The 18,535-nt window shown below is 42.6% G+C and overlaps 1 protein-coding gene across 1 annotated transcript; it reads right to left on the bottom strand.

The window, feature by feature from the left end:
• Positions 1-2,656: 2,656 nt before the first annotated feature.
• LOC125901383 (intraflagellar transport protein 43 homolog A) lies at positions 2,657-17,320 on the bottom strand. The gene is made up of 9 exons (XM_049597065.1): positions 17,214-17,320; positions 15,509-15,610; positions 12,114-12,184; positions 9,432-9,467; positions 8,554-8,600; positions 4,501-4,573; positions 3,662-3,737; positions 3,462-3,524; positions 2,657-3,199 (listed from the first exon to the last, which is right to left on the bottom strand). Exons 1-9 carry the CDS (start codon positions 17,256-17,258, stop codon positions 3,089-3,091), a joined length of 624 nt encoding a protein of 207 aa, XP_049453022.1. The 5' UTR covers positions 17,259-17,320; the 3' UTR covers positions 2,657-3,088.
• Between the last annotated feature and the right edge of the window lie 1,215 nt (positions 17,321-18,535).

The following is an 18,535-nucleotide window of genomic DNA, read 5'->3' as shown; positions in this document are numbered from 1 at the left end:
AGCTATTTCAAAAGCAAATCCCCTTTTGATCAAAAAATGATATTGATCTGACTGCCTTAGTTGTGTGGCGAGGATTTCTCCTTTAAACTTGAAATATCATGGAGTCTTTGTGGCAAATCAATACTGCGGCTGCTTTTTGAGGCTCGTTTCAAAGGGCACAAGATCCATTTGAATATGGTTGATATAGCCGAGCTAGTTATGTTATAAATTAATGTGTAAAACATGATCTCGTCCGGACTTTAAAAGGGGAATGTCTTTATTTTCTTGCCTTTTTAAACTGATAATAATCCTCTCATGACCGCTTCGTGGCACCTGACTGATGCAGCGCCGGCTGGGTCAGCGACAGGGAACCTGTGACAGGCACGCGGCCCCTGGTGGAATCAACTGGTCCTAATATTCCTTGAGCTTTAGCATGTCTGTCCTCACCCCTCACTCTGTGTCTGCGGGGCCCCGGCATCGGGCCCCAGCTATCTCCACATCTCCCCATTTTCTTTAATTACAGCACAGCATATTGCTTTTGGGCCATATGGAAGGCAGATATTGAGACCAGATAAGATGTATAAACTTCTGTCAACACCACAGCATATTAGGTAGGGCTGGAAGCATATTATCTCTATTCTATCCTTCCAATTAGCGCCCAATATCAAAATACATTAAGACAAGCCTGTCGACGAGCAGCAGGAAAAAACATTACATTAATGGGGCCTTCGTCCGCTTCTTTTTTTTCCCTTTCCTAATATTAAAACTGTATTACTTCCTTTGCGTTTGTTTTCTTTGCCACAAAATGAAAAGTCATTTCCACCAGGGGACCCAATAAAAACACAGATAAATTACCCATTTAAACTCAGTGGCCTGAGAACTCCCTGAGCTCAGCTGGTCCATACTAGCCTAAAGGTTTTACAGTGTGTCTTCCGTAACAAACTGCTGCTTTAAAAATAAACAGCATAGATTCACACGAGAAAACTTCTTTTCCTATGTAAACTCTGAGATTTGGTGCGCCGTGGTGCTGTATGTGTCCCAGCAAATCAAAGGATGTTAAACATTGTGTCATTACTGGAACATTTTGAATGAAATATTGCATTACAGAAGCATGCATTGGGGCTATGTGGATTTTTACAGCAGTAATGGCTCCATTATTTTAATAGAAAAATGTCAAGGAAAAACAAATTACACCCTCAACCCATGTGAGGCCTGTATCATCTGATCTGATATACACAGCATCGACGTGGCTTTAGACTCAGCTCACCTCCCAGTGACACCATGTTCATCTGAAAGCAACCACCACAACCAGAAAGCTCTCTGAGAATACAACTGTCTTCCTCACTAGAAATAATGTACATATTGTAGCTGTTGTGACGTGATTGAATTCACTGCACCCAGACAGTGAGAGGTCATTCTGAGGATATACTCTATACACGGAGAGACACGGAGAGAATAAAAGGAGAAGAGAGCGGCAGGATGAGGGAGTAGAGAGAGGTCACTTTGAGAAGCTGGATGCAAGCATATGCCAAACAGCGTCTCTGGATCTCTCTCTCTTTCTCTAATCCCCTCTCTGATCCACCGATGCTCGGGCCAATCATTTGAGGCCGGCCACAACCCATGATCACTGGGCCCTAATCTGAGTCCTCGGCCCGTCCGCAGTCCACCTCAGACAGCACCGGCCGGCTGCCAGCAGAGGAGTGGCAGGCTTAGCCTTCTCCAGAGAGACAGCTAGAGGTTGTCTCTACATGGATGGGCACTTCGCAGCTCGGCAGGGGCGGGAGGAAGGGGCAACATAGCAGCTGCTCAGGGCATATGGGCAGAATTCATTAAGTCTGGCTAAATAAGCCAATTGTGGAGGCGGTAAAAAAGAGTGCGTTTGTATGTCTGATAGAGAAACAGAGATCACTCGTGGCATTTGAGCACTGAGCTCAAATATGCTCCCACACACAAATATTCTGAGCACAAATATCCCGTGTGATGGCTTTGTCCTGAGGTATTACACTTGATGAAGTTGATTTAAGGCCCACCAAATGAAAAAATCTGGATCTATTTGTGATGGGCAGTGATTGAGCTGTTAGATGCACAGATTATGTGTCCTTGAGGACTTTGCTGTGCATCTCCAAATGTCATGAGACTGCTCTCTGCCTCAGAAATAAACCTAATCACAATCTGTAAATGTTACAGCTGTTTCTCTAATAGATCTGGCCTGACTTTGGAGGCCTGCATTTATATTCACACACATGAACCAAAGACAAAACTGAATGCTGATACACACAGCCAGCACATGTTAAAGGCACGGTTTACAAGGCCTTTTGTAAATCATATCAAGTTCTGTGTAAATGTGTCAGAGCCAATGTCGATTTAAATTCAGAGCTGAAAACAGACGTATCCTGTGGCCTGTTTTGTGGAATCTGTATTCAGTGTTATCACATTGTTGTGAGGATTTTGTGTTCCTTCACTTTAAAGAGCACACACCTGACACCAGCTGCTGCCTTGTTCCCGACTTACAACCATTCCTCTTTATCCAGTAAAAGGTATAATGTATGCTAATCCCCCAGGTGTCAATAGGAACTCTGTTCAATGCATTTGAGATAATAGTGAAGAAGGGGTTGCTCCTATCGAAGACCTGGAAGATAAAGTCAATGGCACAGTCAATAACAATAAGGTTGTAGGCTTTAATGAGGAATGTTAATTTGAACACAATCAACTGGATTTCAGCTTAGCTGATTATCAACCTTGGACTTGTATGAGGGTGTTGATAATGCTGGCCGAGCAGGGAGGGCATTTTTATCTGTGACAGCTTTTTTCAGAGGAGCTTTTCAAACAAAATCAGTTTGCCTTTTGGCTGTTTAAGTTAGAAACTAACAAACAAAGAGGGTGAAATTTCGCAAACCTAAACAAAGACAGGGTAAGACATCACTGCGCTGTTTGCTGCACGGTGAACTTTATTTATAAAATACACTTTATGTACACTTTACAAAATATAACTTCTGGATAACAAACAGTAATTAAAGTTATGATAACCAAAGTCACTGGCCCTTCTGTGTAATGGACATTCACCCAGCTCCCACTGGAGCCATTTAAAATCCCAGTCCAAACCTCCTCCTCATGTTACAGGCAGCGCGGCCTGCTCCTCACTCTCTCCTTGATCCCATTCCATCAGCAGCTCTGAGGACACCTCTGTAAACAGATGATCCCAGTCCCAGCTCACATCATCCTGCAGAGCACAAGAGAGACAAGAGGGGTAGAAAAAGAAGAATTAGAGAGGCAGAGGGAGACATACCAAGAAAAGAGAGCATGTGGAACAGAGGGAGCAAAGAGAGGGGAATGGGGGGAAGGAGAGTGGAGGGTGTTAATGTACACATCATAAATCTTGATTACCTGGGAGACAGAGTGGCAACCTCCCCTGGTGCTCTAGAAACAGCTGGACGGGCATTCGCTGGGAGCTCACAAGCTATATTTACGAAAAACTCACTCACCTCTTTCACCTCCTGCTCTGGCGCTAAAACCTTGGTGAGGAGCTTCAAGTCAATCTCTCCATCCTGAGGAAAGATCGCAGTAAAATTCACTTAGCTTGCACAAACAGAGGTGATGTTGGTTGCAAAACTAAATGGACCACCTTGATGAGAAGAGACGTGGGAATATCAAAGAGATATAAAAATAAATGTCCTTGACTTACTAAGGTCTGGAACGCAGAATAATACTTCAGATCATTGTCCAGATCTCTGTAGGTCATTACCCGGTTCACCTGGATGCTAACAGGGTGACAGAAAGTCAGAGAAGGCATCTGATATACTAACAGACATGTACTTCAATCAGGACAACTTGCCACAGAAAAACAGCAGCCATCCTGACTGCAGTGCTTTCACACTACATGCACACAGAGAGTGAGAAGTGGCTTTGCAGAAGTTTGAAGTTTGTGCACAATGAAGCTCCAAGACTTGAAGCAAAGACCACAGAGAGCAGGAGATGGTTGCCAAGTGGTAAACGCTTCAAATTGAAACCCAGCTGCTTATCTGTGGGTTGGAATTAAGTGGGGGGGCTCTCAAAGTGGCCGGGGCCTAGCAGTGCATGCCAGTCCTACTTACTGCACATTACACGCTACATTGCCCCCGCAATGAGTTCAATGTGGATATTATCTCGCACAGAGAGCAAGCCCCAGCCTAATAACCTCCACCGCTGTCATAGCCTTGCTACATATTCGACACATGTCGGCGTGTCTCTCACTGCCCTGTAAATCAAAGGGCCCGGTTAGTAGAGACCCTGGTTACAGAGTTGCATAAATCACACCCAACTGTTATTTCTCCATTTCAGCCCAATAAAGCAAGACAGTCCGCAATGGCACGAGTGGAGGACAGGTAACCATCAAAGTCACCAGAGCAGGCTACTGATCTAGTGTCCTGTGCAGGGACAGAGGTTAACTGTCATACATGGGTCTGGGGACACACCGTGTGTGCGTGTGCGTGTGTGTGTAAATCCTGAGTGATTAGGATGAAGTTTAAGGCGACACTAGCATACCTTGGTGGAGCTGCAATTTGCATGGTGAGATCTTCTTCCTGTACTTCTTCGAGGTCTGGAATCACTGGAATATCTTAAAACAGAAAAACAGAGAACACAACATTTTACAGATGATCTGATTACATTTTCAAAAGTGTCCAAATGTGAGAAAATCTGACTGGAATTTAATTTTATCTAATTTATGAAAAGTACAGTAAATCCCCTGTGTATGGCTGTTAGAAGTGTACAGATCTGTGTGAATATGTGTATGTGTGACCATGTCTGTGTGGCACTTCCTCCCCTCCCTCTCTCTAGCTACATCCTCATAAGAGCTGCCCTGTCACAATAGCCATGCGGCCATGAATATTCAGGAGGCGAGGCGGCAGCTCTTCCTGCTGTGAGAGGGGCGCTGGCCAGGGGCTCCCCAGAAAGCACCCCCTGCTACCTTAGCATTTGGGCCCTGTCAGCGCCGCCCACCCCCAGGACCCACAGTGGCCGGTAGGCCGACCTCCATGTCCACTCTGCCACTCCGACTGGGGCGGCATCCAGCCATGTGCAAGAGTATTTGCTTGCGGGCCCATCTGTGTGGGGTCGGAAGTCACAGTGCGGCCTGGCAGGGGCTGCAGTGCCAGGAGCCGCCAACCCGCTGCTCAAACAGTGGGAACCCACTTTAATTGGCAAAACGCAACAGGACAGAGGATGGCTCCACTCCCAAGAAGGACAGGGCAAACTTTCACAGCATTTTTCAGATGGACATTTGTTGGAGCAGGGAAATAAAAGAGGCATAATAAGGGAAACAGAAAGATCGGAGGAAAATAAGCTAAATAGTTAATGAATAGAGAGACTGATTGAAATATGCTCAAATACTTCTATAATAAGTCCCTTATGTGGGATGACATTAATCATCAAAAGTTTGACGTATAGCTAAGGAAGAATGTTTTGCACAAACTGTTTTGCACAAAAAGTTTTATCATGTCACCAGGAGACATTTCTGTGTGCAGACAGTTGCCAAAAACTTTACTGGCTCTCCATCTGCCCTTACAGAAAATGTGTTAACTTTGGGTGTGATGTGGATTTCCTGAACAATATTTTCTGGGGAGCGGGGAGGGGGCAGCAGACTGCACATCCTTATTAGCTCTACAGCTGAGTGTTGACAGTGAGAGAGACACAGAGAGAGAGAGAGAGAGAGAGAGAGAGAGAGGAAGCAACAGAGAGAGAGGAACAGACAGATAGTGGGAGGAAAAGAGAGAGCTGGACTGCATGAAGAGGGTTGTCAGTAATCTCTAACCACAGTACTGCACCCTGAGGGGAAAGTCAATAGAGGAGCTAAATAGAGGTGAGGAGATGGAAGTGTGCATCTGATGTGAGGAAATATCTCGGCATCTATGTCACCATTCCTTCGAAATAACTCCCGAAAATAAACTGCAGTTGAAGAAACATCGATCTTCCGCGGAACACTAAATTTCAGTTCCCCAGAAAAGTTATGGGCTGTTGAGATGAAGAGACATTATTTTGATTCTGAACACATTTCACAGAAGACAACTTGGTCAAAACCTAACCTATCAACTTCCAGGAGATAACAAAAGCTCACCCTCTGTTGATAACTTATTTCTTTCTCTTTTTTAATTAAACCAAATTAAAAATGCCACGCTCGTTTAGCCGCTGACAAGATTCATCTGTGTTTCTGATATCCAAATAAATGCGGGCGCGGGTATTTCATATTCATGAGGCCCTGGTGACACTTTGTCCTCTCATTTACAAAGCACAGCGTTCAGCAGAATCCGTCCCCCCTGGACCCCCAATCAAATTTAATGGTCTTAGTGCAATGACATCAAAAAGCCTTGCCATCCGGCTCTTTGCAAACAGCTTCCTGGGTTGTCTATCTGTCCACACGCTCGCTTTTTCATCTCAGCCAGTAATGCACTATTAACACACTCCATGAGAGTTCAATGTGAAGCACAGAGGCATATGTTGTCTATATGCAAAGTTTATTATTAAGTGAAAAAAGGAACAACATTTTTAAATGAGCTTCAAATTCAACCCATTACTGGAGGTCAAGCAGGGCATCAAAGCAGCCGCAAACAAGCCAGTGTTCTTCTGACGCAAAGGGCAGCTCCATCAGGAGGAGCTGTCTCTCCTCAGCGCCGCAGCACACATTACCTACCCTCACTCCCTTCCCTTCCCTCGACTGGACATGTATCAAGGTGGCTTTTGTCTGGCAGCGAGCAGGCCACGCGTATCCTTATTACACGGTCGCGTCCAGCTTCCTCGCTGAAGCATGTAAATATCAAAAGAGGATAATTTGCTGTGAATGTAGACATACTCCCGGCAGGCACACGCCAGTCAGCGACTTTGGAGAACAGGACGTCTCTCCCCATCACTTGGCCCTCCTATAATCTACGCAGGGGTCCAGTCAAATGATTACCTAGTCACAGAATCCATTTGAAAGGCTTATGGGACGATATTCAATACATCGCCAGCGTAGAGTAAAACATGAGGCAGATGAGTGTTTTTGCGATACTGGTGCTATTTTAAGTGACCAGCAGGAGGCTGTGGGGGCAGCTGATGGGAAGATGGGAGCAGGGGACGGGGCTAGCCTTCTCTCTCTCTTTTTCTCTCTGTGCTTGTAGCCAGTGGACATAAGGGATAAGGGTAGGGGACATAATCAAGATCGCAGGGGCTATCTCACTAACCCTCAGCACTGTAATTTCCAATGCCCCTGCCTCCGGCTCTGTATTAAGAGGTCTCCCTCCGCAGAGTAATAATCTTTCCGGCGGCATTAACTGCAAGAGAACCAAACCTCTGGACTCTTCATTCAACTGGCCGTTTGAGCCAGTGCATGCTGGGCAGTGACAGACAATATGGGCGTGTGTGCATTAAATGTAATGGAGACATACGGTGTTTTCACTACCTTAAACTCTGCAGTTCATATGTGCAATTCATTTTGATTTTTCAATACATTTGAATTTCATTTGAGAGTTTTGTACTTTTTTAAATGGTATTTTTCCATTTTTTTAACAAAAAGCACCACTATGTGAGATAGCATGTAGGAAAATATTGCAAAGGGCTGAGGGCTGAGTGATAATTAAATATTATTGTTTGCTATATATCCATATTACAATAATTTGACAAATGTTATCATGGTTTACAGCTGTCGTGAAAAAATATCAAAGTTTAATATTTGAATAAAACACTAACAAGACATTTGACTCAACAGGATAAACTATTTTTTCTTGATGTTCTGTAATTTATCACATTTGTAGCTTTGTTTTGTTTTATCATTCTGTATTTGCAACACTAAATTTAAGAACATGATGATGGACATTTTGAAACAGTAATGATTTTTAGTTGATACAGATAAAAGGGTTTCAACAATATGGCATTTGTTTGTTGTTGTTTTTTTGCTCATAAATTACATTACTCAGTACCGCCTGTGATACTGATGTGTTTAAGTCCTTCAGTGTTGTCATCTGAGCGTTTCATGTAGCCAACCTATCTTTACGAAGGCAATTTGACCCTATTTCCCCAGCTGACTTGTGCCGCAAAATAGAACAATTATTCCAGGCATGGTTTAGCTGAAATTTCCCCCCTCAGTCCTGACATTGTTTGTTGTGCACAGAGTTGGGCCCTCAGGTGACTCGGTTGCTGCTGGATCTGTATTCAACAGCAATTGCCTGACACTCTGTACGCATGTGTGTGTGTGTGTTTGTAACTAACTGTGTCGCTCTGGGCGGTGAGGGGAACACTTAAATCCTGCCACAATATTCTCCATCACCTATAGATCTAACTTCATTAATGAGCATATTCACTTGTCATTTTCATCAAAAGGGCCACGCTGATACGGTGTGACACACCGGTCAAAAGGAGGAACACAGAGGCAGAGTTCTAACACATGAATCTGTGCTGGATTCAAGGAGAAATATGGTGTGAGCATCAGTGAAAAGCGATGATCTGACTGCCTGCTTATCTGCTCTACTTCCAGAGGATGAATGTGCCGGGCAGGGAGGCACTGGAGGGCTCCTCTTTGCCCGTGAGGAGAGACACGGAGTGGGGGGATAGTGAGGGTGCTCTCACCTCCTTCATCATCTGATCCCTGGGGAGTTTGTGGTCGCAGGCGGCGGCTGCAGAAACAGGAAGTGTGAGAGTATGAATTATTTAATGCTTTCAAAATGCAGCCCGACGGTGAGGTCATCACAGGGAGTGAGTGTGTTGGCTCCTGGGCTACTTTGCTTTGATGATGGGCCTGTTTCTTGTTCCGTCTTTCTCTCGTAGCAGTCAGGACACTCGCTCGGTCTGCTACAGTCTGACTGGACTTCTGAACAGCAGTCTCTGCCAAAAGACACTGATGGTGCTACAACATGCTGCTTTGCTGTCTGGGTGTCCGGCCTGCCAGCCTTAGACAAGATCACCTCAAGGATTTTTTAAAAACAAACCCAGCTGGAGCAGCAGTATGAATAAGTATTACTGAGACAAGACAGTTGTGACAGAAGTACAACATAAGGGATTTTTCTGCAGGGTAACAACTTTACGCACAGAGTCTCCTTCTCACTACAGCCATTCAGGCACCGGGCTCCAGCTGTGATGATGAGTAAAACATAGACGACTTCGTCCTCTACCTGCCTCTCCTCATGATGTCTATTCTAGTCACAGAGTGATGTGAGGGAGGGTGAAGGGAAAAACTAGAATAACAGAAAAACTTGGCTCCTAACAGCAATAAAAGTGATGACAACTCAGTCACGCTGCTTTTTAATCATGTTAAGTGATTGTTCTTGGAAGGCAAGGATTAGCAACCAAGGACAATCTGAAAGTACAGCACTATTTCCACTTAACCGCAAAGGGAACAAACATTTAAACTGACCTATTTTTATGAACAAAAATGTAACTGGCATTGAAGTCAATCAACAACTGCGGGAGTAAAATGAAATATGAATGTGGCGGCTGCATGAACTTACTCTTCCAGGTCTTCAGCTGCAGGTCTTCTTGATGATCTGTATCATAGCAGAGAAAACAAAAGTTAGATGAAATAACACACTTGTTAGACTGCTTCTTCTTTCCTCCAAAATAATAGTAAGCACAAAACTCAAATGTACACAGTATGTATTTTCCTTCCTGGCACTGTCCTTAGAGGTATTTTGATGGATGCATCCTCTTCATCTGTATCTGATGACAGTTATTCTGCAATATCAGACACAGCGGGGTCCACAGTAACTGTGTCTTCTCCTCTCCTCTGTTTTCTCAGCCTCGTCTCCTGCTGGATCATGCAGCTATTTTCAGACTTCTCTCCATTTACACAGCTCAGCTTGAACAGAGCATGCCAGACACCAAAACACTGTGTTTTGACACTTCTCTGACTCGACACAGTATTTTTAGCAACCGCTATCTGTTTTTAGAAAGGTAGCAAATACACCGGGCATCAGAGAAAAGCTTGTAATCAATGCAGAATAAGTTTTGGTGTGTTTTAATTAGAAGCTTAAAATACGAGGTTTTGATCTTTTTTCATGATGCAAAATACTTTTGCTAGGTCTCCTGGTTGAGTAGTGCCCCCTACTGGATTTAGAAGTTATACATCCAGTAAAGCAACAGTCTTTTCCTTACTGTCGTCTTCATTCTTTCATACTGCCAAAAATCAAGATTGCAAACCTGCAGTACTGATATTAGTAATATTGATATTGAATAATTAACACTTTCAATTAAATATATAAATATACATTTATCCATAATAATAATAATAATAATGATAATAATAAAAAAGAGATGCATATTGTAAGTAAAATGTCAGGATAAAAATCACTGCACACTGATGCCAGCGTTCAGGGGCTGCTAGAACAACAAAGCAGTGGAGACATTACTAAAAAGGCAAACCCCCCGTGAACAAGCATGAAAAATAAATTAAAGCTTCTATATCAAAAGTAGCACCTGAACACCAACTCCTACTTTTAGCTGTGAGAGGGATTGCTTGTTCTTTCTGAGGCTACTTCCTGCTTTTTTCTATTAAAGGATGAGTTTGCTAAATAGTCTGTTATACAGACTGTGAAACCTTTGAGGCTAATTTGATTTGGGAGTTTGGGTTCTATAAGAAAGAATGTTATTTGACAATCACAGCAGACACATTTCAATTTTGGCAAACAAACTCATAAGCTCAAAGAAAAAGCTTGCACAAAAATCCAGATATCAAGTCTTAGCATAGAGTTCCCTGACATAGACAGGGAAACCTGAATATGATTTTACATCACACATCCCCTGTCATCAATCTGAGTACATACTGTACAGGCATTTAAGTTCTGATATATTCATACTGAAGAAGTGGAGTGTTGATAATAATTTTTTTTTTAAGAGGAGAGCCAAACATTAAAGGACAGAAAGACATGAAAACACAATTAGCAACCAGTTCTCAGCTAAAAATGTTTACTCCTGTTTTGTCTGTCTCATTAATCCTGTCTGAGTGTAAGCCAACAGCACATGAAGGTACTAGAGTCCAACCAGGCAGGACAGAGAGGAGCTGAGGGAGCCTACCTGCCTGCCCTTGGACTGTGTCCTGTCTGAGGGGCGGGGGTGGCGACACTTAAGACACATTACAGGCCCTTGATTAAGACTCATGTAAGGCAAAGCGATAGACATGGTAAAACTGTCTGGAAAAAGTTGTTAGGGATAAAATATATTGTGACAACCTGGTTTCAAAGGTTCATCAATAAACTGACAGATCATTTAGTGTCAATTAGAAGTGATAGATCGACAAATCCCGGGATTTCTGCGCTGGGATTAGTGGGAGGAGGGCGGCGGTGATTGAGCATGAGGGGTGACATTGAAGGGAAAAGTCCTTGCCGGTTCCAGGGGGGACCATTACTTACTTTGTTTCAGAGAGGATCAATGCGCGCGCAAACCCCTTTTACACCTCCTGTATTTCAATCACTTTGAGACTGGGAATCAAGCTGGGTTACACAAAAGCAGAGAAGCGACACGCTGACCTTCTGTGAGAAAGGAAAGATCTATTGAGTTTGCTGTTTTCCCTGCTTGCACTAACGGTGCAGTAAACTACGCAAATAAGCACAATTGACTCAGTCTGCTCACTTCAATGCATCTCCTATGTTCTCACCTCCGCTGAGACTGAAAAAACAGAAGCACAGTGGCAGGTGGAAGAGAAAACAAGAGAGGTAGTTCCACACTGCAATAAAAAGCCTCATATTGATTTAGTCATGTACAGTATTTAGATTTAGATTTGTTAGTTGTAGACGAAAGCTTTGGGCAAACACTTTCCATCTGTTACAAATATTTCATGAATTCTCCATGTTGTGCTCCCCATGTAAAGAGCAGACTGCAGTGGTAAGGGGTGATTAAGTGGCTTGAACCCCTGTGATAAAGTGGCTAGCTGACTAACAGTGCCCTCCTGTGGCTGATGCATTAACCATGTCAATTACCGCCTTGCTCACAGATGAAGACGAATGGAGAGTTGCCTGCTCAGACAGGCTCCCTCTAACCTTGTTGATTCACAGCCTGAGTGCCAAATATGCACTGATAAATAAGCTCATTCAACAGCATGAGAGTTCATTAATAACACATAACCCAAGACCACAGCGCGTGGTCTCCGCCTTCAGCATAGCCACAGGAGATGGAGGAAAAAGGGTGAAGATACGTACTTGGCAGAACCAGAGCCAGAGCTTTCTTCTGCCCAGCCACCCTGCCGCCGGGCCGGTTTAGGAGGAGGGCCCTGGAGGAGGAGAGAACTTTAATAGCAAACAGCTTCATTGAATACTCACTCACATAGGAGATAAATAATTCATATTTGGAAGCATTCTGACTTTTATTGGGCTTTAATTTTGGAAAATAGAGCACAAAACTATGTTTGTGTAACATATAGCGTTAATGGTCCAGTGTGTAGGATTTAGCAGGCCATATTGGCAGAAATGGAATATTGCATATGTATATTTTCTGAAAATAAGAATTGTTGTGTTTTTGTTACCTTGGAATGAGCCGTATATATCTACACAGGGCGCAAGTATGGTCTACAGAGATCCCACTGTTACACCACCATGTTTCCACAGTAGCCCAGAGTGGACAAACTGAGCACTGGCTCTAGATAGGGTCATTCGAATTTTCTCATTGGCCACAGTAGTTAGAAGCGCCTCTGCAACAAGAGTGCTGGAGAAACACTGATTTTTTAAAGTGAAACTGTTTTATTCAGTGTTTTTACTGGTTTAAATCATCAGGTCTGTTTGTTTAAGAGTGGAAGAGACCTTTGCTGATAATTTGGCTCTGGGTAAAAACCCTTCTGAACGTCTTGATCAGAAATAAGGTGAGCACACATTAGCAGGTGCTGGACAAGCAGCTGGTCTGTGATGTGCTAAACAGCATAGGAGAAACACTGATTTGCAACGTGAAACTGCTTTAATATGTGCTTTTATAGGTTTTACTCACCGGGCCCATTTTTTTTGGAGAGGTAGAGACCTCTGCGAATAATTCTTCTATGGGTAAAAACCTCCCCTGAACAATGAACACTCAAGAAATTCTTACTGCAACTAAGTAGCTGCAACCTGACCACTAGATGCCACTAAATCCCCCTAAATTTAACACACTGTTCCTTTAAGTTTTGCCATGATTACAAGGGTTATGTGTTGGATCAATACCTGTTTGACACAGTGGTGAATATTGTGTAAGAGCAAAATCTATGTCAAAAGTGGAGATGTGCCAGTGGGCAGCTCTCTTGTCTACAACAACAGGAGAAGCAGACCCCTTAACTTAGCATAAATGTAAAAGAAAATAAAGTGCATGTTTACTGTCCAACTAAAGGTGTGGAGACCATTTAAACCAAAGTTCACTTCTAATGATGTGCTCAAATATTTTAGCTCTAATCAACCAAAAAGCTCATGTGCAGCAAACAATATGTCTGGTATGTGCTACACAGTGTCATCTATATGCGCTCCATTGTTTTGTTTATTATTATAGTTTTCAATACAGTCCATTTCCAGCACAGAACATATGGAACAGAGTGTGGGAACTGCCCGGGCCCGTAAGTCTGACCCTTAAATAGATCCGCAGGAAAAAATGACCCTCTCCCTCTCATTCTTTGATTCTGAAAATAGTAAACTGAGTATGCATCTCGATCCTGAGACCGGGACCCTGAGACCAGCACTTGAATGAATGAATTCCTCAGAGCACACGAGGGTGGGCACTAGACAAATGAATTAGGCAAAAAAAAAAAAAAGGCACAACATTTCTCATTACTAAATTGGGTCTGCAGAGGACAAAGTGCTCGTGAAGAATTTCTTTCGTTTATGATGAAAGAGGAAATAATCTTTCATGGCTGGTTCCTTCACCAAAGCCATTTATAAATCTGAATGTCACCATTAAGCAGGGCAGAGGGAGGGGGAGCCACTCTGCTCCGCTGTATATTACCATTAATCGAGAGAGCTGAGGCAGAACAAGCTCCCTCAACTTTGTGTAATTAGTAACTGTCTCTTTATTAAGAACAAAAGGGATTACAATAATGACAATTGAGTCATTTTCAGCAACATTAAAAAATTCCTTCAAGTGGTATGAAATCCCTCTGATGTTTAATGTTTGGTATTCTTGACAATGAGCAATATTCATGAGAGACAAGATAGTAAGGTCAAGTGTCTTAGAGTACAATAAATTCATCCTGTGACAGTTATTTCATTCTACAAAAATGGAGAGGACCATAAGTGTCCTGAGAAACAAAACAAATCTGTGCCTCGAACTCTCCATGACCAAATATGAACCTCACAGTTGTAGTAAAATAGTTATGGCTGTTAAGGCAATTAGCTCAGCTCTCGTAGTTTCTAATTTAGGATTCTCTGATGGTCTCTAGGGCAGGGGACTTGTGGTGGCCAAGCCCTATGAGCCCATAAAAGCAAATGAGTCTTTGTTTAAAAGGATGTCAGGAATGTGACCAATCAGTTGGGTATTTTCGGCAGAAGAGGCCAGGGTTGATAAACGAAGACTGCAAATAAACCCATCCAGTCGCACGACACTCTGGAAAAATGTATTGCATGTGCACAGCAGGTCAGAGAGGGCGCGAGAATACTGGTTCATACATTAGGGAAGTTGGCCTGATTTGGGAAGATTAGCCTAAAGCAAAAGCATCGCTGGAATGTTTTGCTTTGGGAATGTTGGCTGGTTTACAGTTTGCCAATCCAGGAGACGTGACTGATTCCACAAATGCCAGCGATAGCGGAGTGAAATTATTTTCTTATATTTCAACCGTCACTTCTGATTTGACTTCTCTCATATATGTTTGCCCGATATTTAGTCTAAACTTAGAACTCCAACGTGTTTTATAAGGCAGACTTCACTGAGAGAACTTTACTACATGTCTGCTGAGGCTTAAGTGATTCGTGTCACATTAGGCAGTATAAGGAGAGGATTTATGAAAATTGTTGGTCGAGTCATGGAGACTTTGCTTATGTAATCTGCTTGTTTTTCAATTAGACCATTTACAAGAGAACAATTACAAAGCTTTGTGACTAACGTTTGAAAAGGGTTTTAGAGCTTGTCTGAAGTAACACTTCAAAACACTACATGCAAGCACATCAGATCCAAAACACACAGGGCAATAAATGAAGAGCAGCTACAGTTTTGGAACAGTGACTGCTTTAAAACCTGCTCAAGTAGGAAAATGGCAACTCAAATGTCTCTGTATAAATAAGCACTCCATTAAAACTTTATACCATGTGTGGTCAAGCTGGTGCTACTGTGTATGCTGTAATATGAGAGGTAGTGAATCTTAACAGGCCTGGGTATCAAATCTAACCAGCTGATCTGAAGCAAACCGTTATGGTGACTCATGTTAAAAGACCAGTGTTTATGAAACAGAGACTACTGTAAATGGTATAAAGTTGATGTCTGGAGCAGTAGCAGCAGAAGCCATGCAAAGTCACTGTTTTTTTTCATGCTACCTACCTCGTCGTCCTCCTGTGATTCATGTATGAGATAGAATCAAAATGCATAGCCATCAAGATTATTGTGAGGTGAAGTTACAACATGCAACTAACTGTATAATATCAGGTTCACATACTTCGGCCATTGAAGCAGATGTGGAAGACTTCCTCACATAACGAGAATCCTCAAATGATGATTGGTCTGTTGCAAGGCGAGCTCTCCGTCCAGACTTTGCAACCTGGGAAATGTGCAGAATTTTAAAATGGAAAATAGATTTTGATATCATAAAGCCAGAAGCTGGCACTTTCAACAACTACCAAAGACTGTGCAGTTTCGCTTTACTTCGACTGTGCCATCTAATGAGCCAACCAAATGTTGTCTGGATGGACTTCAAAATACAGTACATCAGCTTATTCCTCTTTCATGAACCAACCAAGTTGCTTTTGCTTTGCAATTTTTTACAACTTCCAGTTCTGTGAAGTCACGCTGTTTGGATGTGGTAGTGATTTTTTTTATTTTTTGCATACAATAGGGGCATTATTCAACTAGTGAACATTATTTGACTGACTTTTCCTTGAAGAATGGAGCAACAACTCTACCGAGGAACCATGACTGCACTTTCAAAGTAGGCATTATTCCTAAGTGCTTTAAGCAAACAACAAAATGTTTTCAAGATAAAACACTTTTCCTGAAATTGATAGCAGGGTCATGAGCGGAAATTCTGGGAACATCCCCGTCATTTGAAGAAAACTGTTTTCTCAAGTGCTGCAAACTCAAATTTCCCTACCATGTTAAGGTCTGGGAATTAAATATGTCATACCTCACTGACATATCAGAATTTCCCTTTGCTATAAGTAGAGCCTATCAATATGACATTGTATGTTGGTCAAGGAGAAGGGAAGGGAAGTTGAACAGTTTAACGAAACATCTGACAATGCAGTACAAGGCGGAAGAAGTGCATTAATCCTTTGCAGGGTCAGTGGTCAATGGAGGTGTAAAATGAAGATAAAAAAAAGGTTGAGCATTCATTCTGAATTGTAGCACTGTACTTTAAAATGTTACTTATATGACAAAGCCGTTAGGCAATGTTTCTCTGTATTATTTTCATTCATATTGTGAGGGAAATTTTGAAGTTACAAACAGCACTGCAATATTGTCTGCTGTGAACCAAGATAAGTTGAGTGTAATGCAAATAATGTAAAGCAAGGGTTTTAGCACAATAAAAACCAAGAACCAACCCCAATAAACAACAAACAGGGAGGTCAAAGTACCCACCGAAGTAACTGTTAAGCATCCTATCTGACTGCAGTAAGTCAGAGCAGCAGCAAAGTTTAAGCATAACTAAATTGCTTTTAATGAAGAAAGATTGTGATAGTAATTGGTATGCAGTACAGGTACACCAGAATATGTTCGTTTCGTTTTAGTTTTTCTATGGAGTAATTACAGACGTTCAGCCAGAGTTGCAAATGACCAAACGGTTAACTTTGCACAGCATGTGCAAAACATAGAGCTGTGCATGTCGGGAAATTTCGGTTAGCATGGCTAACTACGTTAGCTAACGTTATATACTTTCAAACAAACCTTCCTACTGCCGTTGCACAAAGGCGGTAAAAGATAATATCTCTTTGCTAATAACAGTTAGGTGAAATAGTTATCTCATTCACTGACTAGCTAATACTAATGTTTACATGATCTTAGTAGCTATGTAGCTAAGTAGCTAGCAGCTAGCCTCGTAGCTCCTATATAGCATGCTCCCAGCTCCATTTACAGCGCACAAACTTCACCCTATGACTGCCCCCGTTCCCTTACTGCATTCTCGGCGATTTTAATGACTCACTTACATTTTTTACCGCTCCAGCCTCTCCGAGCTGGAAGTTATCCTCCATTTCTCTCCTCCTTGCTAGCACTGTGGCAGCAGCGTCTTCCTGGTTATCAACAAGCGTCACATAGCAACGCTCCCCATGGTAACGCCAATCAGAAGGACGGTCATAACACAGAGCTCAGCTCCTTGCTCCTTGATTGACGGTCCCAGTCAATCGCCAGGAGGTCGAGTCAGTAAGTAAATAAACAAATAAATAGGCTACATAGAAATAGAGTACATAAAAAGTATTTTTGACAAATAGACTGTTAGAGCTGCTGTTGCTGCTGAGTAAGGTGACTATAAATGTCCCTAAAAATCCCCAGTTTGTTTAACAGGCAGGAGCTCCCCATTATATGTTTATTTATTTTTAACAGTCTTCCCCACTTGTGTCTTTCTTGGTTGTTTTGTGTCTCTTTGTGGTTGTTTTGCCCCTTTTTGTACTTATTTTGAGTCTCTATGCAGTTCATTGGGGGGGTGTCCCTGACATGTCTGACCCCTGGGCCTGTGCCTGGTAGTTCCGTTCAGGGGTCATGGAAATTTAAAAATATTTCTATGGGAGGGATAGAAAAATGTTATCAGAGTCAGACTTTCTATTCCCACAACTGCTACGCCTTTGCCATTTTTTTCTCCCTCATCCATAATCAAATAGAGCCCCATCACTTTATCTCATCTACTGCAGTGGCCTGCCAGTTAAGATGGGACCTGAAGTTCCCACAGAAGTCCACTAGATGTCGCTGTTCTGCATGTTTTATGTCACTGCAGAGGGAGCAGCTGAACGGTAGCAGCATCCAGCGGGCCACAGCAGCTGGCTGTGCTCCCTGTGCACCTCCAAGATCTACTTTGTTAACTTTGGCCTTCATTCTGCATTTGAGTTTCCTCCAAAACTTTATTTTGGTTGTGGTCAATACTGCCTAAGGACTTATAAAAGTCCACTCAATGACCCCTTAGTCAAGCTAAGGGTCCTTAATTGATGGAAATTTATGAGCACACAGCAACACATTTAACGTCAGTCTTATTCCTCCAATACAAATTGCATTTATCTTCTTCATCCACGGGCAGAAAGTAAACATATTACATCGACAAATCAGTGTTTTCTTCTTTACTCGAGAGCCACTCTTGCGAAATCTCACATTGCCCAATATTAGGCACACTTTCTGAACTTCGACAACATGAAAATCGAAGTCTCATTAAATGCATTTCAGAATAGGACAGATCTCATTGTCCGAAACGAGGCTATTACTTACTGCTCCTCCCTCTAAAACGTCACAGCTTGTGAGTATAAAGTATGAGGGAGAGTGGAGA

Source organism: Epinephelus fuscoguttatus, linkage group LG14 (assembly GCF_011397635.1).
Source record: "Epinephelus fuscoguttatus linkage group LG14, E.fuscoguttatus.final_Chr_v1".
NCBI classification, from domain to species: Eukaryota; Metazoa; Chordata; class Actinopteri; order Perciformes; family Serranidae; genus Epinephelus; species Epinephelus fuscoguttatus.
The sequence above is the reverse complement of the archived record's forward strand: the minus strand, read 5'-3'. Positions and strand labels throughout refer to the sequence as shown.

Bases quoted from the DNA above. Each gene is read 5' to 3' on its own strand.
- LOC125901383 (XM_049597065.1), bottom strand. From the start codon at position 17,258: ATGGAGGATAACTTCCAGCTCGGAGAGGCTGGAGCGGTAAAAAAT. The intron at 9,468-12,113 runs GTACGTATCTTC...GCTATGATACAG, and splicing joins TCTGGCTCTGGTTCTGCCAA to ATCATCAAGAAGACCTGCAG. The intron at 3,738-4,500 runs GTATGCTAGTGT...TCACCCTGTTAG, and splicing joins CAAATTGCAGCTCCACCAAG to CATCCAGGTGAACCGGGTAA.